Source organism: Carettochelys insculpta, unplaced genomic scaffold (genome assembly GCF_033958435.1).
Source record: "Carettochelys insculpta isolate YL-2023 unplaced genomic scaffold, ASM3395843v1 scaffold_0040, whole genome shotgun sequence".
Classification (NCBI taxonomy): domain Eukaryota; kingdom Metazoa; phylum Chordata; order Testudines; family Carettochelyidae; genus Carettochelys; species Carettochelys insculpta.
Window position 1 is genome coordinate 262,704 of NW_027439077.1, and position 24,050 is coordinate 286,753.

The 24,050-nt window shown below is 60.5% G+C and overlaps 1 protein-coding gene across 1 annotated transcript; it reads right to left on the bottom strand.

Moving 5' to 3' along the window:
- Positions 1–679: 679 nt before the first annotated feature.
- Positions 680–23,937, bottom strand: LOC142006094 (arachidonate 12-lipoxygenase, 12R-type-like). The gene is made up of 14 exons (XM_074983158.1): positions 23,791–23,937; positions 19,122–19,326; positions 16,894–16,978; positions 16,618–16,740; positions 10,229–10,332; positions 7,574–7,746; positions 6,293–6,436; positions 5,541–5,744; positions 5,241–5,327; positions 4,437–4,606; positions 3,538–3,659; positions 2,530–2,630; positions 1,682–1,852; positions 680–886 (listed from the first exon to the last, which is right to left on the bottom strand). Exons 1-14 carry the CDS (start codon positions 23,935–23,937, stop codon positions 707–709), a joined length of 2,016 nt encoding a protein of 671 aa, XP_074839259.1. The 3' UTR covers positions 680–706.
- Positions 23,938–24,050: the final 113 nt, after the last annotated feature.

Below are 24,050 nucleotides of genomic sequence, written 5' to 3' on the forward strand. Positions count from 1 at the left end.
CTATTATTTTCCATCCCTTTAAGACTTGTGTATAACTTCCATTTTTCCCGCCCCACGTGCTGAGGTTTGGCCGTACCTGGGAGGACAGCCAGGCGGGAACGGGGGGTGACATTGTGACCAGGCAGGAGCTACGCCCCTCGTCAGCAGGGTCGTTAACGATTGCATGTGACAGTGTAAATAAAGACTCCTGGACACCTCCAGGCATGTCCTTTCCTCGGGGCCGAGCCTGAGACCTCCCCACCTGTCCCTGCCCTGGACAAATCAGAGCTCCCCCTCGGGGACGGCTTGGGAGCATCAGCCCCGTTGGATAAGGGGTAAACTGAGGCACAGTGCACACAAAAGAGATTTGCTTACGGACAGCAGAACCCAGGAGTCCTGGCTCCCAGCCCCCTCCACCCTAACCACCAGCCCCCACTGCCCTTCCAGCACTGGGGAGAGAACCCAGGAGTCCTGGCTCCCACCCCCTGCTCTAACCACCAGCCCCCACTGCCCTCCCAGCGCCGGGGAGAGAACCCAGGAGTCCTGGCTCCCCCCTGCTCTAACCACCAGCCCCACTGCCCTCCCAGTGCCGGGGAGAGAACCCAGGAGTCCTGGCTCCGCCCAAGACAAAGAGCCATTGAGAGCAGAACGAAGCTGTGGTTTATTGCCCCCAGGACAGGATCCCCCATGCGGCGCAGGGGGCCTCATGGCTGGTAGCCATGGGGGCTCAGAAGGACGTGCTGTTGCTGATCTGTTTGGGGTCCAGGTAGGGGTACGGGAGGGCCAGCGATTTGTTCCGCTCCTGGATCTCCTGGGAGATCTCAGCCAGTTGCTCCTGGAAGTCGGAGAACAGCTGCTTCGGCTTCTCCTCGGTGAAGTGCTCGTTGCGGTACGTGCCCAGGAAATCCTGCAAGGGAATGGGTCAGTGGGGCAGGGCGGCGGGGCTGGGCTCACTCGCCCAGAGCTGAGATGCGCCCACCTCTGGGGCAGGGCGGTCAGGGACACAGGAACCCCTCACCTGGCACTGAGATGCGCCCACCTCTGGGGTGGGGCGGCTGGTGACACGGGGACCCCTTGCCCGGCACTGAGATTCACCCACCTCTGGGGCGGGGCAGTCAGGGACACAGGAACCCCTCACCTGGCACTGAGATGCGCCCACCTCTGGGGCGGGGCAGTCAGGGACACAGGAACCCCTCACCTGGCACTGAGATGCGCCCACCTCTGGGGCGGGGCAGTCAGGGACACAGGAACCCCTCACCTGGCACTGAGATGCGCCCACCTCTGGGGCAGGGCGGTCAGGGACACAGGAACCCCTCACCTGGCACTGAGATGCGCCCACCTCTGGGGTGGGGCGGCTGGTGACACGGGGACCCCTTGCACAGCACTGAGATTCACCCACCTCTGGGGCAGGGCGGTCAGGGACACAGGAACCCCTCACCTGGCACTGAGATGCGCCCACCTCTGGGGCGGGGTGGCCAGTGACACAGGGACCCCTCGCCCGGTGCCGAGATGCGCCCACCTCTGGGGCGGGGTGGCCGGTGACACAGGGACCCCTCACCTGGCACTGAGATGTGCCCACCTCTGGGGCGGGGTGGCCAGTGACACAGGGACCCCTCGCCCGGCGCCGAGATGCGCCCACCTCTGGGGCGGGGTGGCCGGTGACACAGGGACCTCACACGTTCCTGCCCCCCAGCGCACTCACCGTGTCTCCCGGCTCGCTGGTGTTGAGCCAGAGGAGGTAGAGGGCCAGGGCGGTGGTGCTCACTTCGGGGATGGTGTCGAGGTAGCTCTCCAGGGAGGCGGCCCCCTTGCTCTGGGCTGGGGGATTCCTCATGGAAGGTGGGAGGTTCGGCATCCAGCTGCTGAAATCATACTGCCGAGAGACACCCCCCCCACCGGGGTCAGAACATCCAGGAACCGCCCCCTCCCCAAGCCTGGGTCCCCCCCCCGTGCCACACCCCAGTCAGGCAGTCAATGGGGGCGGGACAAGTGGGGTGAAGGGTCATGGGGGGGCCGGGGGTCTCCCTGGGGTGAGGGGAAGGTGAGTGGCGGTAAGACGAGGGTCCAGGAAATCAGTGGGGGTTCGAGGGCTGGAACCCAGGACTCCATGTGGGCTGCAGATGGGGGTTTTTGGGGGGGCTGGAACCCAGGACCCCATGTGGGGTGCAGGTAAGGGTTTGAGGGGGGGCCTGGAGCCCAGGACCCCATGTGGGGTGCAGGTGGTGCCTTTTGGGGGGGGGCTGGAACCCAGGACCCCATGTGGGGTGCAGGTGGGGGTTTGAGGGGGGGGCTGGAAGCCAGGACCCCATGTGGGGTACAGGTGGGGGTTTTTGGAGGGGCTGGAGCCCAGGTCCCCATGTGGGGTCCAGGTGGGGGTTTTCAGGGGGGCTGGAGCCCAGGTCCCCAGGTGGGGTCCAGGTGGGGGTTTTCAGGGGGGCTGGAGCCCAGGTCCCCATGTGGGGTGCAGGCAGGGGTTCGGGGGGGCTGGTCCCCAGAACCACATGTGGGGCAGGGTGTGGGGCCCCATGTAGCCAGGCTGTCCCTCCCCACCTGCCCCTTGTTGAGGCTGGCGTGCCGGGCAGAGCAGGAGTAGATCCACATGGTGAGGTACTTGATGAGTTCGGAGATGCAAGGAAGGAAGGCAGGAATCCCTGTGGGGTGGACAATTCACGTCACTTGTGGGGCTGCCCCACACCGCGGCCCCTGAGATCCCACAGAGCTGGGGCCCATGCGCCTTCGCAACAGCCGCCTGCCTCTTCCCGTGGGGGGGAGATCGGGGCTGGATGCCCCATAGCCCCTTCACCATGCTCCACCAGAGCAAAGGGAGTCACTGGAGAGAGACGCCCATTGACCTAGCTGGGATCTGTCCCCACTGACTCAATGGAGAGACGCCCATTGACCCCAGCTGGGATCTGGCCCCATTGACTCAGTGGAGAGACGCCCATTGACCCCAGCTGCGATCTGGCCCCATTGACTCAATGGAGAGACGCCCATTGACCTAGCTGGGATCTGTCCCCACTGACTCAGTGGAGAGACGCCCATTGACCCCAGCTGGGATCTGGCCCCATTGACTCAGTGGAGAGACGCCCATTGACCCCAGCTGGGATCTGGCCCCATTGACTCAATGGAGAGATGCCCATTGACCCCAGCTGGGATCTGGCCCATTGACTCAATGGAGAGATGCCCATGGACCCAGCTGGGATCTGGCCCCATTGACTCAATGGAGAGATGCCCATGGACCCAGCTGGGATCTGGCCCCATTGACTCAGTGGAGAGATGCCCATTGACCCAGCTGGGATCTGGCCCCATTGACTCAATGGAGAGACGCCCATTGACCCCAGCTGGGATCTGGCCCCATTGACTCAATGGAGAGACGCCCATTGACCCCAGCTGGGATCTGGCCCCATTGACTCAATGGAGAGACGCCCATTGATCCAGCTGGGATCTGGCCCATTGACTCAATGGAGAGACGGCCATTGACCCAGCTGGGATCTGGCTGACAGTCAGAGGCAATTTAACCTCCTGCACAGCTGACTCTGGGGGTGACAGGTCCCCTACCGGACGCCTCGTTTCCCAGGAAGCCTTGCTGGAAGATCTCGGCCGCCCAGGCTTGCAACTCGCTGTCGGCCTGGACGTGGGCGTCGCTGGGGTAGTGGTGATTCACGATGCCCGAGACGAAGCTGCAAGAACCGAGAGGTGTCGGGGTCACAGCCGGCCTCCTCGCACAGTCGCTCGGCCAACGGCGGAAAACCTACCGCTGGGCGCGTGGCTGGTTCCTTCTTCTCTCTCCTTCCCACTCGCCCTCTTTCCTTCTTTCTTTCTTTCTTTCTTTCTCTTTCTCTTTTTCCCCCTCGCCCCCTTTCTTTCTTGCCTTCTCACGCGTTCCCTCCAGCGACCTGCCCCCAAAACTCCTGTCGACAGCTCGTGGCCCCACGCACAAGCGGCCTGCTCCAGCGAGAGAGAGAAGCTGCGCCGCCCGAGAGGCCTCTCGCCAGAGCAGCCCCCACGGACAGGGCTCCCCCGTGACCCTCCCGGAGGATGCAGGCGGCTTTCCTGTCGCCCGACGCTGCCGGGCCGCCGTCCTGTCGACTTACGGCGCGGCCGCGCCTCGAGTTTCGCCGACGCAGCCCTCTCGGGTCGCCGCAGCTCGCGAGTTCGGCTTCCAGCCGCCTGGCCCGGCGTGCCGGCGGGGGTCAGATCTCAGGCCCCAGCGCCCGGGGCTGGAGGCCTCAGTGCCGAGATCCGGCCTCACACGTGGGCGGTGGGGCCGGCTCGGGAGTCGGGCAATCCGGGGGTTTGCCGGCGTGGCCGACGGCCGGCTGCCGACGCTCGGGGAGACTGGCGGGAAGCTGGGATTTCATTTCCTTCCAGGGCCCAGAAAATCTTCCCCAATGCTCCGCGCTCAACGGGTGACCTGAATGCCAGGGTACAAGGCCGGGGAATAAACAGCCCCTCACCTCTCGATGGCGGACCAGACCTTTAAGCAGTCGTCCCGGTAGTGGTAGTTGGGGATGGCCTCCACCCCGCGCTCGCGGATGTCATCGGGGCAGCAGAGGGAGGAATAGGTCAGGCACGGCAGGGCCTTGGCCAGCAGTTCTGTGATCCCCACGACCCCCAAACTGAAGGCCTGGGAGGCGGGGAAGAGACGGGGCCAGGGAGTGAGAACCCGGACGTCACCCAGCGTGGGGGCTCCGCAAATCGCTGCGCCAGGACGCCTGGGTTCTCTCCCCGGCGCTGGGAGGGCAGTGGGGGCTGGTGGTTAGAGCAGGGGGTGGGAGCCAGGACTCCTGGGTTCTCTCCCTGGTGGTGGGATGGCAGTGGGGGCTGGTGGTTAGCGCAGGGGGCCGGGAGCCAGGACTCCTGGGGTCCCTCCGCAGCACTGGGAGGGCAGTGGGGGCTGGTGGGTAGAGCAGGGGGTGGGAGCCAGGACTCCTGGGTTCTCTCCCTGGCACTGGGAGGGCAGTGGGGGCTGGTGGGTAGAGCAGGGGGTGGGAGCCAGGACTCCTGGGTTCTCTCCCTGGCACTGGGAGGGCAGTGGGGGCTGGTGGTTAGCGCAGGGGGCCGGGAGCCAGGACTCCTGGGTTCTCGCACCGGCAGTGGGGGCTGGTGGTTAGAGCAGGGGGCTGGGAGCCAGGACTCCTGGGTTCTCTCACCGGCAGTGGGGGCTGGTGGTTAGCGCAGGGGGCCGGGAGCCAGGACTCCTGGGTTCTCTCCCCAGCCCGCTGGGGGCCTTAAAACCTTTTCCTGTGACCCCCTCTCACCTTGCTGGCGGCTGCGCCCGGTTTGAGCAGCAAGTTCCGGCCCAGCGTGTTGATGTACAGGGTGTAGTGCGTGTGGGGTAGCAGGAGCTGGGGAGCGGAGAGACAGAGGCATGAGGGGAGGCAGGTGACGGCCTGCCCCTCGGCAAGGCTCCCCGTCGAACCCCACCCTGGTGCCTCGTTGGAGGGGGAAAAAATCTCTTCCACACCAGCTTTGCTGGGTGGTGCGCACGGCGCGGGGAAGAAAATGCATTCCACAGCCCGGAGGGCCGCGTGCAGCGGGTGGGGGGGCCCTGGGCTCACCTTGAAGAGGGGGTGGCAGGTGGGGAAGTGGCGGAGCGTGGCCAGCACAAAGGCCTCGTTGAGCAGGTGGCAGGACAGGAGGTGGCTGACCAACATCTGGGTCAGGAAGTCCGAGTTGCGTACCCAAGTTTTGGCCAGCAGCCAGTCCCACTCCGAGTCGCTGGGCAGGAAGATGGGGCTGGCCGGGCCCGGGCTCTGGGTGAGCTGTGGGGGGAGAGAGGCAGGAGGGGGGAGTGGTTAGAGCAGGGGGGGTGGGAGCCAGGACTCCTGGGTTCTCTCCCCGGCACTGGGAGGGCAGTGGGGGCTGGTGGTTAGAGCAGGGGGCCGGGAGCCAGGACTCCTGGGTTCTCTCCCCGGCGCTGGGAGGGCAGTGGGGGCTGGTGGTTAGAGCAGGGGGTGGGAGCCAGGACTCCTGGGTTCTCTCCCCGGCGCTGGGAGGGCAGTGGGGGCTGGTGGTTAGAGCAGGGGGTGGGAGCCAGGACTCCTGGGTTCTCTCCCCAGCGCTGGGAGGGCAGTGGGGGCTGGTGGTGAGAGCAGGGGGTGGGAGCCAGGACTCCTGGGTTCTCTCCCCAGCGCTGGGAGGGCAGTGGGCGCTGGTGGTGAGAGCAGGGGGTGGGAGCCAGGACTCCTGGGTTCTCTCCCCAGCTCTGGGAGGGCAGTGGGGGCTGGTGGTTAGAGCAGGGGGTGGGAGCCAGGACTCCTGGGTTCTCTCCCTGGCCCTGGGAGGGCGGTGGGGGGTGCAGGGCGGGTACCTGGATGGCGATGGGGACCAGCTCCCCACTGGGCTGGAGATGCAGCAGGCAGAGGGGGGCGGCGATGTACTGCAGGTAGCCGTTGATGGTGTTGGCCGGGAGGCCATCCAGGATTTCGTAGTCCACGATGAAAATGTTCCCCAGCTGCAGGGCAGGGGGTGCAGAGCCGGACCCATGGGCAAGGGGCCATCAGTGCTGCGAGCTTCCCCACAGCGGTGCCCTCCCCCGGCGCTGCGAGCTTCCCCTCAGCGGTGCCCTCCCCCGGCGCTGCGAGCTTCCCCACAGCGGTGCCCTCCAGCGCTGCGAGCTTCCCCTCAGCGGTGCCCTCCAGCGCTGCGAGCTTCCCCACAGCGGTGCCCTCCCCCGGCGCTGCGAGCTTCCCCTCAGCGGTGCCCTCCAGCGCTGCGAGCTTCCCCACAGCGGTGCCCTCCAGCGCTGCGAGCTTCCCCACAGCGGTGCCCTCCCCCGGCGCTGCGAGCTTCCCCACAGCAGTGCCCTCCCCTGGCGCTGCGAGCTTCCCCACAGCGGTGCCCTCCCCCGGCGCTGTGAACTTCCCCACAGCGGTGCCCTCCAGCGCTGCGAGCTTCCCCTCAGCAGTGCCCTCCCCTGGCGCTGCGAGCTTCCCCACAGCGGTGCCCTCCCCCGGCGCTGTGAACTTCCCCACAGCGGTGCCCTCCAGCGCTGCAAGCTTCCCCTCAGCAGTGCCCTCCCCCGGCGCTGCGAGCTTCCCCTCAGCAGTGCCCTCCCCTGGCGCTGTGAGCTTCCCCTCAGTGGTGCCCTCCCCCGGCGCTGCGAGCTTCCCCTCAGCGGTGCCCTCCAGCGCTGCGAGCTTCCCCTCAGCGGTGCCCTCCAGCGCTGCGAGCTTCCCCTCAGCGGTGCCCTCCCCCGGCGCTGCGAGCTTCCCCACAGCGGTGCCCTCCAGCGCTGTGAGCTTCCCCTCAGCGGTGCCCTCCCCCGGCGCTGCGAGCTTCCCCACAGCGGTGCCCTCCAGCGCTGTGAGCTTCCCCTCAGCGGTGCCCTCCCCCGGCGCTGCGAGCTTCCCCACAGCGGTGCCCTCCAGCGCTGTGAGCTTCCCCTCAGCGGTGCCCTCCCCCGGCGCTGCGAGCTTCCCCTCAGCGGTGCCCTCCCCCGGCGCTGCGAGCTTCCCCACAGCGGTGCCCTCCAGCGCTGTGAGCTTCCCCTCAGCGGTGCCCTCCCCCGGCGCTGCGAGCTTCCCCACAGCGGTGCCCTCCAGCGCTGCGAGCTTCCCCTCAGCGGTGCCCTCCCCAGAGCCCCGCTCACCTCCAGCTCATGCAGCAGGGTGGTGCCCTCGCCCAGGAAAGGGGCCACCATGTCTGGGGTGACAGGGAAGTTCTCGGGGATCTGGATGCATTTCCGGATGAGGAGGGGGTGCAGCCCATTCAGGAACTGATACCCGAAAAAGGCGTCCTCTTTCCAGTGCTCCTGGACGTACTCTGGAGGGAAGGACCAGAGAAAGTCGTGCTGGCCTATATACCAGCAAAGCGGAAAAGCAGCCCCGGAGCACTTTAAAACCGAACAAAATAATTTAAGATTTAAGGCACAGAGAACCAAAAATAGTCATCAAGGTTGACACATTAGAAAAACTATCAGAAGGAGCGGGGAGGGCAAAGCCGGGGAGCCTCCTCCTGGCTCTCTGATTTGCTCACTGTGCCTAGAATTCTTCTGATTCGTCAACCACTTTGTCAGTTGCGCCCGAGCTTGGGCAGAGTTAAGGTGAAATTGTTGTGGTGTAACAGAGAGGCAGCTGTGTTGGTCTGGCGCTTCGAGGACAACCAGAAGTTCTGTGGCACCTTATAGACTAACAGATATTTTGGCGCAGAAGCTGTCACAGGCAAAGGCCCGCTTCGTCAGCTGCACCTGAGATAGGGCAGAGTTAAGGTGAAGTTGTTGTGCTGTATCAGAGAGGCAGCCGTGTTAGTTTGTATCTTCGAGAACAACAAGAAGTCCTGGGGCACCTTATAGACTAACAGATATGGTGGAGCAGAAGCTGTCCTGGGCAAAGAGCCCTTCGTCAGATGCACCTGATGTAGGGCAGAGTTAAGGTGAAATTGTTGTACTGTATCACAGAGGCAGCTGCGTTAGTCTGTATCTTTGAGGACAACCAGATGTCCTGGGGCACCTTATAGAATAACAGCTATTTTGGAGCAGAAGCTTTCGTGTGCAAAGTCCCCTTCGTCAGAGACACCTGAGGTAGGGCAGAGTTAAGGTGAAATTGTTGTGCTGTATCACAGAGGCAGCCGTGTTAGTTTGTACCTTTGAGAACAACCACAAGTCCTGGGGGACCTTATCGACTAACAGCTATTTTGGAGCAGAAGCTTTCGTGGGCAAAGTCCCCTTCGTCAGAGACACCTGAGGTAGGGCAGAGTTAAGGTGAAATTGTTGTGCTGTATCAGAGCGGCAGCTGTGTTAGTTTGTACCTTTGAGAACAACCACAAGTCCTGGGGCGTGCATCTGATGAAGTGGGTCTTCGCCCACGAAAGCTGATGCTCCAAAATATCTGTTAGTCTCTAAGGTGCCGCAGGACTTCTTGTTGGTGTCGAAGATACAGACTAACACAGCTCCTCTCTGATGCTCAGAGTTACCCTCTGGAGCCGCCTGGCGGGATGGGGAAGACGCAGAGGCTGAAGGACACTGAGAACTGCCCCTACAGCCGTGACCCAGCTGGAGGGGAAGGTGACGTCCCGTCTGTAGGTGAGTCGGGCAGAAACCGGGGCAGTGGGAACGGATCAGACCCATCTGCCGTCGCCTGGTGCCTGGGGCAGAGCCGGGCCTGGGGGCTCAGAGCTGTGAGACGTGTGCCCCGCTGTGGGGCTGGGCTCCTCTCTCCTCTCGCCAACGGCGGAGCACTGAGCCGGACCCCCAGAACCGGGCTCCACGCTCAGCTCTGACCCAGCCGGCCAAGGGACTGGAGGGAGCGACCCTCGGGAGCGGTGAGTGACCACAAGGGTGTGTGTGTGTGTGTGTGTGTGTGTGTGTGTGTGTGAGAGAGAGAGAGAGAGAGAGTAAAGCCTGGAGGGAGCAACCTTTGGTCATCGTCAGTGACCACAAGGGTGCGTGTGTGTTGTGTTGTGTGTGTGTGAGTAAAGCCTGGAGGGATCAACGTTTGGTAATGGTGAGTGACCACAAGGGTGTGTGTGTGAGAGTAAAGCCTGGAGGGCTCAACCTTTCGTAATGGTAAGCAACCACAAGGGTGCATGTGTGTGTGTTGTGTTTTGTGCGTGTGTGTGAGTAAAGCCTGGAGGAAGCAACCTTTGGTAATGGTGAGTGACCACAAAGGTGTGTGTGTGTGTGTGTGTGTGTGTGTGTGAGCGTAAAGCCTGGAGGGATCAACCTTTCGTAATGGTAAGCGACCGCAAGGGTGCATGAGTGCGCGTGTGTGTGTTGTGGTGTGTGTGTGTTTTGTGTGTATGTCTGAGTAAAGCCTGGAGGAAGCAACCTTTGGTAATGATGAGTGACCACAAGGGTGTGTGTGTGTGTGTGTGTGTGTGTGTGAGCATAAAGCCTGGAGGGATCAACCTTTCGTAATGGTAAGCGACCACAAGGGTGCATGAGTGTGCATGTGTGTGTGCTGTGTTGTGTGTGTGTGTGTGTGTGAGCAAAGCCTGGAGGGATCAACCTTTGGAAATGGTAAGTGACCACAAGGGTGTGTGTGTGTGTGTGTGTGTGTGTGTGTGTGTGTGTGTGTGTGAGCAAAGCCTGGAGGGATCAACCTTTGGTTCTGGTAAGCGACCACAAGGGTGCGTGTGTGTGTGTTGTGTGTGTAAACTACGCCCGTTCCATGCACGTCACACCCTGGTGCCGCACCCGGGGGCCGCACAGCCGCCGAGGGGGGGAGCTGGGCCGGGGGCCTGGGCAGGCCGTGGGGCTCAGCAGGGCCCGGCCGCGTGGGGCGGCTGTGGGGGAGGCGTCACCCACCTGTGATGGGGGTCTTTTGAAAGCTGATGACTTTGTTGATATCTTCCAGCTTCGCCCAGGAGTTGTTGCAGGTCATAAATCCCTTGAGCCGCAGCTTCAGCTGCCTGGGGGGGCGACAGCGCATGGGTGTGGGAGAGATGTGGGGCAGGGCGTCCGTGGGGTTGTTGTTGGGGGGCAGGGGCCACGTCGGGGCTCGGGGAGTCCCTGGGGTGCAGGGAGGCCTCCCCCCCTACCCGATCAGGGCAAGCAGGAGGTTATAGGGGGCAGCTGAGCACATGGGGCCGGGGGCGAGTGCAGGGTCGGGGGGTAGGGAGCAGGGTGTCAGTAAAGGGCCAGGGTTAGGGTACTGGCTGTGGGTGCAGGGTGTGGGGTTACAGTACGGAGCAGGGGTGCAAGGAACGGGGTGAGGGTGTGTAAGGAACGCGCCCGCAGGCACTCACAACAGCAAAGCAAAAGCAGTTTCTCGGGTTCCAGGTTCCTAACCCGGTACTCACACCCGAACTCTGCCCCCTAACCCGGTACTCACACCCGAACTCTGACCCCTACCAGGTACTCACACCCTAACTCTGCCCCCAACCCGGTACTCACACCCTAACCTGGTACTCACACCCTAACTCTGCCCCCTAACCCGGTACTCACACCCTAACTCTGCCCCCTAACCCGGTACTCACACCCTAACTCTGCCCCCAACCCGGTACTCACACCCTAACCTGGTACTCACACCCTAACTCTGCCCCCTAACCCGGTACTCACACCCGAACTCTGCCCCCTAACCCGGTACTCACACCCTAACTCTGCCCCCTAACCTGGTACTCACACCCTAACTCTGCCCCCTAACTCTGTACTCACACCCTAACCCGGTACTCACACCCTAACTCTGCCCCCTAACCCGGTACTCACACCCTAACCTGGTACTCACACCCTAACTCTGCCCCCAACCCGGTACTCACACCCTAACTCTGCCCCCTAACCCGGTACTTACACCCTAACTCTGCCCCCTAACCCGGTACTCACACCCTAACCTGGTACTCACACCCTAACTCTGCCCCCAACCCGGTACTCACACCCTAACTCTGCCCCCTAACCCGGTACTTACACCCTAACTCTGACCCCTAACCCGGTACTCACACCCTAACCTGGTACTCACACCCTAACTCTGCCCCCTAACCCGGTACTCACACCCTAACTCTGCCCCCTAACCCGGTACTCACACCCTAACCTGGTACTCACACCCTAACTCTGCCCCCTAACCCGGTACTCACACCCTAACTCTGCCCCCTAACCCAGTACTCACACCCTAACTCTGCCCTCTAACCCGGTACTCACACCCTAACTCTGACCCCTAACTCTGTACTCACACCCTAACTCTGCCCCCTAACTCGGTACTCACACCCTAACTCTGCCCCCTAACCCGGTACTCACACCCTAACCTGGTACTCACACCCTAACTCTGCCCCCTAACCCGGTACTCACACCCTAACTCTGCCCCCTAACCCGGTACTCACACCCTAACTCTGCCCCCTAACCTGGTACTCACACCCTAACTCTGCCCCCTAACTCTGTACTCACACCCTAACCTGGTACTCACACCCTAACTCTGCCCCCTAACCCGGTACTCACACCCTAACTCTGCCCCCTAACCCGGTACTCACACCCTAACCCGGTACTCACACCCTAACTCTGCCCCCAACCCGGTACTCACACCCTAACCCGGTACTCACACTCTAACTCTGCCCCCTAACTCTGTACTCACACCCTAACTCTGCCCCCTAACCCGGTACTCACACCCTAACTCTGCCCCCAACCCGGTACTCACACCCTAACTCTGCCCCCTAACCCGGTACTCACACCCGAACTCTGACCCCTAACCTGGTACTCACACCCTAATGCAGTACTCACACCCTAACTCTGCCCCCTAACCCGGTACTCACACCCTAACTCTGCCCCCTAACTCTGTACTCACACCCTAACCTGGTACTCACACCCTAACTCTGCCCCCTAACCCGGTACTCACACCCTAACTCTGCCCCCTAAATCTGTACTCACACCCTAACCTGGTACTCACACCCTAACTCTGCCCCCTAACCCGGTACTCACACCCTAACTCTGCCCCCTAACTCTGTACTCACACCCTAACTCTGCCCCCTAACCCGGTACTCACACCCTAACTCTGCCCCCTAACTCTGTACTCACACCCTAACTCTGCCCCCTAACCCGGTACTCACACCCTAACCTGGTACTCACACCCTAACTCTGCCCCCTAACCCAGTACTCACACCCTAACTCTGCCCCCTAACCCGGTACTCACACCCTAACTCTGCCCCCTAACTCTGTACTCACACCCTAACTCTGCCCCCTAACTCTGTACTCACACCCTAACCTGGTACTCACACCCTAACTCTGCCCCCTAACCCGGTACTCACACCCTAACTCTGCCCCCTAAATCTGTACTCACACCCTAACCTGGTACTCACACCCTAACTCTGCCCCCTAACCCGGTACTCACACCCTAACTCTGCCCCCTAACTCTGTACTCACACCCTAACTCTGCCCCCTAACCCGGTACTCACACCCTAACTCTGCCCCCTAACTCTGTACTCACACCCTAACTCTGACCCCTAACCCGGTACTCACACCCTAACTCTGCCCCCTAACCTGGTACTCACACCCTAACTCTGCCCCCTAACTCTGTACTCACACCCTAACTCTGACCCCTAACCCGGTACTCACACCCTAACTCTGCCCCCTAACCCGGTACTCACACCCTAACTCTGCCCCCAACCCGGTACTCACACCCTAACTCTGCCCCCTAACCCGGTACTCACACCCTAACCCGGTACTCACACCCTAACTCTGCCCCCTAACCCAGTACTCACACCCTAACTCTGCCCCCTAACCCGGTACTCACACCCTAACTCTGACCCCTAACCCGGTACTCACACCCTAACTCTGACCCCTAACCTGGTACTCACACCCTAACTCTGCCCCCTAACCCGGTACTCACACCCTAACCCGGTACTCACACCCTAACTCTGCCCCCTAACCCAGTACTCACACCCTAACTCTGACCCCTAACCCGGTACTCACACCCTAACTCTGACCCCTAACCTGGTACTCACACCCTAACTCTGCCCCCTAACTCTGTACTCACACCCTAACTCTGCCCCCTAACCCGGTACTCACACCCTAACTCTGCCCCCTAACTCTGTACTCACACCCTAACTCTGACCCCTAACCCGGTACTCACACCCTAACCTGGTACTCACACCCTAACTCTGCCCCCTAACCCGGTACTCACACCCTAACTCTGACCCCTAACTCTGTACTCACACCCTAACTCTGCCCCCTAACCCGGTACTCACACCCTAACTCTGCCCCCTAACCCGGTACTCACACCCTAACCCGGTACTCACACCCTAACTCTGACCCCTAACTCTGTACTCACACCCTAACTCTGCCCCCTAACCCGGTACTCACACCCTAACCCGGTACTCACACCCTAACTCTGACCCCTAACTCTGTACTCACACCCTAACTCTGCCCCCTAACCCGGTACTCACACCCTAACTCTGACCCCTAACCCAGTACTCACACCCTAACCTGGTACTCACACCCTAACTCTGCCCCCTAACCCAGTACTCACACCCTAACTCTGCCCCCTAACTCTGTACTCACACCCTAACTCTGCCCCCTAACCCGGTACTCACACCCTAACTCTGCCCCCTAACCCGGTACTCACACCCTAACCTGGTACTCACACCCTAACTCTGCCCCCTAACCCAGTACTCACACCCTAACTCTGCCCCCTAACTCTGTACTCACACCCTAACTCTGCCCCCAACCCGGTACTCACACCCTAACCCGGTACTCACACCCTAACTCTGCCCCCTAACTCTGTACTCACACCCTAACTCTGCCCCCTAACCCGGTACTCACACCCTAACTCTGCCCCCTAACCCGGTACTCACACCCTAACTCTGCCCCCTAACCCGGTACTCACACCCTAACCTGGTACTCACACCCTAACTCTGCCCCCTAACTCTGTACTCACACCCTAACTCTGCCCCCAACCCGGTACTCACACCCTAACCCGGTACTCACACCCTAACTCTGCCCCCTAACCCAGTACTCACACCCTAACTCTGCCCCCTAACCCGGTACTCACACCCTAACCTGGTACTCACACCCTAATGCAGTACTCACACCCTAACTCTGCCCCCTAACCCGGTACTCATACCCTAACTCTGCTCCCTAACCCGGTACTCACACCCTAACTCTGCCCCCTAACCCGGTACTCACACCCTAACCTGGTACTCACACCCTAACTCTGCCCCCTAACCCAGTACTCACACCCTAACTCTGCCCCCTAACCTGGAACTCACACCCTAACCTGGTACTCACACCCTAAGGCAGTACTCACACCCTAACTCTGCCCCCTAACCCAGTACTCACACCCTAACCTGGTACTCACACCCTAACTCTGCCCCCTAACCCAGTACTCACACCCTAACCCAGCGCTCACACCCTAACTCTGCCCCAACCCAGTACTCACACCCTAACTCTGCCCCAACCCGGTACTCACACCCCAACCCAGTTCTCACACCCTAACTCTGCCCCCAACCCAGTACTCACACCCTAACTCTGCCCCCCAACCCGGTACTCACACCCGAACTCTGCCCTAACCCAGTACTCACACCCTAACCCTGTACTCACACCCTAACTCTGCCCCCTAACCTGGTACTCACACCCTAACCTGTACTCACACCCTAACTCTGCCTCCTAACCTGATACTCACACCCTAACCCTGTACTCACACCCTAACTCTGCCCCCTAACCTGGTACTCACACCCTAACCCTGTACTCACACCCTAACTCTGCCTCCTAACCCGGTACTCACACCCTAACTCTGCCCCCTGATCCTGTACTCACACCCTAACCCTGTACTCAGACTCTCTGTCCTGTTCTTTCTCTCTCTCCTCCCTGCCTACTGGGCAAAGGGTTTTTTCAGAGCAGGCTTAAGTGGGACCAGTTGGCCCCCGGGTGGCTTCCTCCCCAGCTGCTCACGCTCTGCTTGTTTGCCTGCCCTGCTCTTCCCTCTGTTCTCACCCCCTCCCAGCCTGACCTCATCACAGGGGGCAGAGTTAGGGTGTGAGTACAGGGTTAGGGTGTGAGTACCGGGTTAGGGGGCAGAGTTAGGGTGTGAGTACAGGGTTAGGGTGTGAGTACAGGGTTGGGGGCATGGTTAGGGTGTGAGTACAGGGTGAGGGTGTGAGTACAGGGTTGGGGGCAGAGTTGGGGTGTGAGTACAGGGTTAGGGTGTGAGTACAGGGTTAGGGTGTGCGTACAGGATTGGGGGCAGAGTTAGGGTGTGAGCACAGGGTTAGGGTGTGAGTACCAGGTTAGGGGGCAGAGTTAGGGTGTGAGTACAGGGTTAGGGTGTGAGTACCAGGTTAGGGGGCAGAGTTAGGGTGTGAGTACAGGGTTAGGGTGTGAGTACAGGGTTGGGGGCAGAGTTAGAGTGTGAGTACAGAGTTAGGGGGAAGAGTTAGGGTGTGAGTACAGGGTTAGGGTGTGAGTACAGGGTTGGGGACATAGTTAGGGTGTGAATACAGGGTTAGGGGGCAGAGTTAGGGTGCGATTACAGGGTTGGAGCAGAGTTAGGGTGTGAGTACAGTTTGGGGGGCAGATTTAAGGTGTGAGTACAGGTTTGGTGGCAGCGTTAGGGTGTGAGTACAGGGTTAGGGTGTGAGTACAGGGTTGGGGGCAGAGTTGGGGTGTGAGTACAGGGTTAGGGTGTGAGTACAGGGTTGGGGGCAGAGTTAGGGTGTGAATACAGGTTTGGGGGCAGAGTTAGGGTGCACGTACAGGGTTAGGGGGCAGAGTTAGGGTGCAAGTACAGGTTTGGGTGCAGAGTTAGGGTCTGAGTACAGGGTTAGGGTGTGAGTACAGGGTTGGGGGCAGAGTTAGGGTGTGAGTACAGGGTTGGAGCAGAGTTGGATGCGAGGACAGGTTGGGGGGCAGAGTTAGGGTGCGAGTACAGGGTTAGGGGGCAGAGTTAGGGTGTGAGTACAGGTTGGGGGGCAGAGTTAGGGTGCGAGTACAGGGTTAGGGGGCAGAGTTAGGGTGTGAGTACAGGTTGGGGGGCAGAGTTAGGGTGCGAGGACAGGGTTAGGGGCAGAGTTAGGGTGTGAGCACAGGGTTAGGGGGCAGAGTTAGGGTGTGAGTACTGGTTGGGGGGCAGAGTTAGGGTGTGAGTACAGGTTGGGGGGCAGGCTCAGGGCGTGGGCCCAGGGCTGCGTTAGAGCAGAGGTTTACGCGGGGCTAGGATTAGGGTTACGAGCTGCGCCTGGGGCTGGCCCACAGGCAGGCGCCCGGGGCGCACGGCTCACCCGTTGGCAGACCGCTGCAGGTAGCTGGCGCGCTTGGAGAACGGGTACGCGTCGTTGCTCTCCAGGTTCATGATGTTCTCCTCAGCCAGGCAATGGGGTAGCCCGGGGGCATACTCCTTCCACCTGCGAATACCCAGGCGTACGTCAGCCCCAGCCTCCTTCCACCCCACCCCCGGGCCTCCCCAGCCGGGGAGGGGGGGGCCCACCACGCCCTCCCCCCCCCCCAGATCCCCAATCAGGCTGTGCCCCCGGGGGGCCTCCCTCACCCCAGCTCACCTATAGCGCTCCTGTCGAGACTTCAGCTCCTCTGCCCGCTGCTGCAGAAGCATGGGGCACTCGGTGTCGTCCACCACCGTCTGGCCTGCGGGGCGAGGGAAGACAGTGATGGGGTGGGTGGGTGGGGGGACAGAGAGACAGACAGCCTGTGTGGGGCTGGATACATATAAACATGGGGGAAGTCTGGCGGTGCAGAGGTACAAGGGATGCATGAAGTAGATGGCTACAGGGATATATGGGGGTAGCTAGGTAGGTACAGGAAACATACGAGGCTAGAGAAGTACAGGCGATATCTGGGGGTAGATAGATACAGGCGGTGTATGGCGTAGAGAGACACATGTGGTGTACTGAGTAGGTAGATAGGTACTGGCCATGTACGAGGGTAGTGCAGGTTAGCTAGCTAGCTAGGTACCAGCGGTATAAGGGAGTAGACAGATAAGTACAGGCGGTATACAGAGTAGATAGATACATACAAGCAGTGTATGGGGTAGACAGATAGGTACAGGTTGGATATGGGAGTAGATAGAAAAGTACAGGTAGTGTACAGGGTAGATAGATAGGTACAGGAGGTATATGGGAGCAGATAAGTACAGGCGGTGTACAGGGTAGATCGATAGGTACAGACCCTGTGTGGAGTAGACAGACAGGTACAGGCGGCGTAGGAGAGTAGTATGGAATAGATAGATAGGTACAGGCAGTATATGGGAGTAGAAAGATAAGTATAGGCAGTGTACAGGGTAGATAGATAGATACAGGCAGTATATGGGAGTAGAGAGATAAGTACAGGTGGTGTACAGGGTAGATAGATACAGGAGGTATATGGGAGTAGAGAGATAAGTACAGGCGGTGTACAGGGTAGATAGGTACAGGCGGTGTATGGGAGTAGAGAGATAAGTACAGGCGGTGTACAGGGTAGATAGATACAGGCAGTATATGGGAGTAGAGAGATAAGTACAGGCGGTGTACAGGGTAGATAGATACAGGAGGTATATGGGAGTAGAGAGATAAGTACAGGCGGTGTACAGGGTAGATAGGTACAGGCGGTGTATGGGAGTAGAGAGATAAGTACAGGCGGTGTACAGGGTAGATAGATACAGGAGGTATATGGGAGTAGAGAGATAAGTACAGGCGGTGTACAGGGTAGATACAGGAGGTATATGGGAGTAGAGAGATAAGTACAGGCAGTATACAGGGTAGATAGGTACAGGTGGTATATGGGAGTAGAGAGATAAGTACAGGTGGTGTACAGGGTAGATAGGTACAGGCGGTGTATGGGAGTAGAGAGATAAGTACAGGCGGTGTACAGGGTAGATAGATACAGGCAGTATATTGGAGTAGATACATAAGTGCAGGTGGTGTACGGGGTAGGTAGGTACAGGCGGTATATGGGAGTAGAGAGATAAGTACAGGTGGTGTACAGGGTAGATAGGTACAGGCGGTGTATGGGAGTAGAGAGATAAGTACAGGCGGTGTACAGGGTAGATAGATACAGGCAGTATATGGGAGTAGAGAGATAAGTACAGGCGGTGTACAGGGTAGATAGATACAGGTGGTATATGGGAGTAGAGAGATAAGTACAGGCAGTGTACAGGGTAGATAGGTACAGGCGGTGTATGGGAGTAGAGAGATAAGTACAGGCGGTGTACAGGGTAGATAGGTACAGGCGGTGTATGGGAGTAGAGAGATAAGTACAGGCGGTGTACAGGGTAGATACAGGAGGTATATGGGAGTAGAGAGATAAGTACAGGCAGTATACAGGGTAGATAGGTACAGGTGGTATATGGGAGTAGAGAGATAAGTACAGGTGGTGTACAGGGTAGATAGGTACAGGCGGTGTATGGGAGTAGAGAGATAAGTACAGGCGGTGTACAGGGTAGATAGATACAGGCAGTATATTGGAGTAGATACATAAGTGCAGGTGGTGTACGGGGTAGGTAGGTACAGGCGGTATATGGGAGTAGAGAGATAAGTACAGGTGGTGTACAGGGTAGATAGGTACAGGCGGTGTATGGGAGTAGAGAGATAAGTACAGGCGATGTACAGGGTAGATAGATACAGGCAGTATATTGGAGTAGATACATAAGTGCAGGTGGTGTACGGGGTAGGTAGATGCAGGCGGTGTATTGTAGGTAGACAGAGAGGTACAGGCGGCGTGGGGGGGTGCTTGCGAGCTAGCAGCAAAGCAGCCCCAGCCCAGCCCCCTTTCTCCTGCCCCGCAAGGCTCCTACCTTTACCCTCCCGCAGTTCCAGGGTACGGTAGCCCTCGACCCACTGGTAGCAGGGGAAGCGGTAGCGCTGGCCGTGGGGGGAGGTCACCTCCACATAGCTGCAGTACCAGCTGTCACTGGGGTAGAAGGAGTAAGGCTCCTTGTGCAGTCGCACCAGGATCACGTCCCCCAGCCAGCGCTGGCATTTCAGTTTGAAGTCCTGCACCTGCCGTTGGGGGGAAAGACACCAGAGTGTGAAGCGGGGGGGGCCGCTCGGGGGGCGGGGTTCATCCATCAGGTCAGCGCTTACGCGTCGTCCTCCCCCCGCCCACCACCACCGAATTACGACGCTTGTCGGCTGGAGGGAAGCGTCTGGTATTGGCGATGGAGGCTCGGCGTTCGGGAGCAGCCGGCCTCCGCCGTGAGGGGCGGAAGACCCCCGGCTTCATCCTGTTCGTTGGGTTTACGGCAGGGCCGAGCCTGGCTCCATGGGGGGCTGGCCTGGGACGGGACCTCTCCTGACTTGTTTCTCCAGGAGAGATGGAAGTGGTGAAACTGGTTGTTGAGTCGGCATGGCCTCCACCCACCTGCGGCTTCAGCGACCGGAAAATCCAGTTCCATACCAAGAGGAAAGTACCAAAAGAGGCCATCTCTTATCAATGGGCCTCTCCCCACTGAGTCAATGGGGCTGGATCCCAGCTGGGTCAATGGGCATCTCTCCATTGAGTCAATGGGCCTAGATCCCAGCTGGGTCAATGGGTGTCTCTCCATTGAGTCAATGGGCCTAGATCCCAGCTGGGTCAATGGGCGTCTCTCCATTGAGTCAATGGGCCTAGATCCCAGCTGGGGTCAGTGGGCATCTCTCCACTGGGACAGTGGGGCCAGATCCCAGCGGGGGTCAATGGGCGTCTCTCCATTGAGTCAATGGGGCCAGAACCCAGCTGGGTCAATGGGCATCTCTCCATTGAGTCAATGGGCCTAGATCCCAGCTGGGTCAATGGGTGTCTCTCCATTGAGTCAATGGGCCCAGATCCCAGCTGGGGTCAGTGGGCATCTCTCCACTGGGACAGTGGGGCCAGATCCCAGCGGGGGTCAATGGGCGTCTCTCCATTGAGTCAATGGGGCCAGAACCCAGCTGGGTCAATGGGCGTCTCTCCATTGAGTCAATGGGGCTAGATCCCAGCTGGGTCAATGGGCGTCTCTCCATTGAGTCAATGGGGCCAGATCCCAGCTGGGGTCGATGGGCGTCTCTCCATTGAGCCAATGGGGCCAGATCCCAGCTGGGTCAATGGGCGTCTCTCCATTGAGTCAGTGGGGCCAGATCCCAGCTGGGTCGATGGGCGTCTCTCCATTGAGTCAATGGGGCTAGATCCCAGCTGGGGTCAATGGGCGTCTCTCCATTGAGTCAATGGGGCCAGATCCCAGCTGGGTCGATGGGCGTCTCTCCATTGAGTCAATGGGGCCAGATCCCAGCTGGGTCAATGGGCGTCTCTCCATTGAGTCAATGGGGCCAGATCCCAGCTGGGTCGATGGGCGTCTCTCCATTGAGTCAATGGGGCTAGATCCCAGCTGGGGTCAATGGGTGCCCACTGTGGGGAGCTGTTCCGACTTTTCAAGCCAGGACTCCTGGGTTCTCTCCCCGGCTCTGGGAAGGCAGTGGGGACAGGTGCTTAGAGCAAGGCAGGCTGGGAGCCAGGGCTCCTGGGTTCTGTCCAGCTGACTCAGCGTATATGACAGCAGGCAATTTTCCCCTGCCTCTGACTGTGACTCAGTTTCCTCGTCTTTGAGGTGAGTTCCATCATGTGTTCCTGCAGGATGGGTGGGCCGCAATTAATCCTCTATGTTTTCCTCTTCCTTTGCTGCATAAGTGCGTCAGCCCTGGGAGTGACCCACGCCTGGTGTTGACGCAGGGTCATCTCGGTTACACCCAGATTGACTGGAGCCTGATCTCTGCCAGGTGGGCCTGTCGGCAGCCTGAGGCATAAGGGAGCCGTGAGCTCGTTGGGCCCTCTACGCACACCCCAGAACGACGGGGCCCTGATCTAAGACGGGACAACGCAACTGTGTCCTAACATCGGCCTGGGGACCCACAAGAGGTGTTCTGGAACGGCTGTATTGGATCAGAGCCATGGGCCCATCTACCCTGGCATCCCGCCTCCTTCTTGTTGCCCTTGGTCACACCTGGGGCCCATATGGTCCGAGGTCCCCCTGGTGCAGAAACGCAAAGTCCTCCACTGGGGAAGGAACAATCGGTTTCCCACAGACAGACAGGGGAGCGACGGTCTAGGAGAGCTCAAGGGCGCAGAGTGGGGCAGAGGGCTCAGAATGGTTCTCCTGGGCCTTTAAGGACAGGTCAAGGGAATGGGCTTAAGGCTGAGGTTGGATGGGAGGAATAACTGCCCGCCTGGAGGGGGTTAAACACGGGAATACATTGCATGGGGACATGGTGGGATCTCCATCGCTGGAGAAATTTCAGAGCAGGCTGGAGGGGCGTCGACCGGTGATGGTCTAGACGGTGCTTGGTCCTGGCGTGAAGGGACTCGACGACCTCTCGAGGCCCCTTCCCGTTCTCGTGCTCTACGATCCCGCCTCCTCCATGCTCCGCCAGGTAAGCCCATGGGCCCCTCTGCCCCGGCGGCCCCCCGGCCGCGTGAAATCACACCACGCGTGCCAGGGAGGAAGCGCCTCAGCCTGCTCTGGCCTGCGGTTATCGCAACAGGTGGAGAAGGCGGGCGCGGCCCCAGGGGGTCCCAGAAGGAGTTAATCCCCCAGCAAAGGCGGCTCTTAATCCTGAGCTCTGGGGGAAGGAAACTCCTTTCTCCCACGCCCTTTTCGTCGCTGTCGTACACGGCCCTGGGCGTGTGCTGTCCGAAGGGCATCGTATTGGCTCCAGGCTCTGCCACGGGGGGACAGAAAGAGCCTCCAGCACCAGATTTCCACTGGTTTGGCAGCTTATCTTGGTAATGGCATCCTGGTTTGGCAGCTGCTGGACCGGGGGGGCCGTTTCTGTGCTCAGCACCCCAGGGTTTGCAGGCAGAGGGGGAGGCGCTCAGCACCCCAGGCTTTGCAGGTAGGACGGCGCTCAGCACCCCAGGTGCGCCTGGTTAACGCACGACGATGTTTCAAGGACCCACCCAGAACGGAGGCCCCGGCGGCTGGTGCCCCCCACCCAGCTCGGACGGCGCAGCCGGTCCTGGCCAGCGGGAGAGGACCCCGGGGCCCAGCTGGTCCCAGCAGAGAAGAGGGGCCGGGGGGCCCTGGACCGAACACAAGGACGAGGGACGCAGCAGAGGCTGGGCTTGGAGGGGGCCAGAAACACGTCCCACTCGGTCCTAACCTGCAGCTCCCAGGCCGCCTTCGGCTCCCACGGAACGGCCCAAATTTCCCATTCATCCTGATATCTGGAAAGCTCCTCGGCTCATATTTCCCTTCTTCTTCCGTGGGGGGGTTTAGTTTTTAAGGCCCCGGCAACTCCGCTCAGGCCCCCACCTCCCCTCCGCGCTCTGTAATGAATAAAGCCCTCGCCGCGCCCTCCAGGGTCGAGCCGGGTTATTATTAGCCCGCTGGGGAAACTGAGGCTGGGCACCGTGCCCCAGATCACGCAGGAAGGCTGTGACGGGACAGGCCCGGAAACCTGGTCGGTCACAGCCCAGCTGGGTGCTCTAATTACGAGGTCACCCTGCTTTGTGCCATTGCAAAGAAGAGAGGGGGTGTTTTTTTGGGGGGCGGGGTTGGGCTATTCTGAAGATTATGCAAATGAGGTTGTTTTATTTTTCGACTCCCAGACCGGGACGGGAGCTCGGGAGGTCGTCGGGTCCGGCCCCCTGCCCAGAGCAGGACCAGCCCGACCCCGTCGTCCCAGCCAGGGCTTGGGCCAGCTCCACCTCTAGGGCTGGAGATCCCCCCACCGCTCTGGGGAACCCGTCCCAGTGCCTCACCACCCTCCTGGGGGGAGAGTTTTTCCTCCTCTCCGACCCCCACCTCCCCCACCGCGACGTGAGCCCATCGCTCCTCGTCCTGCCCCCCGGCGCCCCCGAGAACAGCCTCCCCCCGGCCTCGTCAGAGCCCCTGCAGGGAGGTGAAGGCTGCCAGCAAACCCCCCTCGCTCTTCTCTTCTGCCAACTCACCACGCCCCAGTCCCTCGGCCTCTCCTCGCCGGCCACCTGCTCCAGCCCCCGGCGCATTTTGGTTGCCCTCCGCCGGCCCCTCTCCAACGCCCCCATGTCCCTTCTGCACTGGGGGGCCCAGAACTGGACACAACCCTCCAGCCGGGGCCTCCCCAGCGCCAAGTAGAGGGGACCAATCACTTCTCTAGCGCTGCTGGAAATGCTCCTCCGGACCCAGCCCCATGCGCCGGTCGCCTTCTCGGCTACAAGGCCCCACTGGGGGCTCCTCTCCAGCCCCTCACCCACTGCGACCCCCAGGTCGTTTTCTGCCGCCCGGCTCCTTAGCCAGCCTGGAACAAGGCTTGGGATTCTCCCCTCCTGGGGGCAGGGCTCTGCTGAACCTCCTCCGCTTTCTCTCGGCCCCATCCTCCAATTTATCCAGCTCACGCTGGACTGGACTCGATGCCCTCCTGAGGTCTCTTCCCCGCCGGTTCTGCGATCCCCTGACTCCAGAATCTGGAGATTGATGGTCAAACCCCCGCCCTCCTGCCCTCGGCTGCTGGACCCCTTCGAGCTGCACTCACCGCCCCCCGAGTGAAGTCCTTTCCGAAGTTGTCAAGGGGCTTTTTCTCGCTCTCCTCCTGGCTTCCCACCAGGGTGACCGCGATGGAGCTGAACGTGCCGGCGAGGAGGTAGTTCCCAGTGGCAACGCGGATCTTGTAGGTACCCATCTCGGGCGGCGAGGCAGGGAGGACAGCGGGCGGGATCCTTTCTCCGACGGTGGCGGCGCCGGCTGCTGGCCGCTTTTATATGCGCTGCTGGCCTGTGGCGAGCAGCCGGTGAC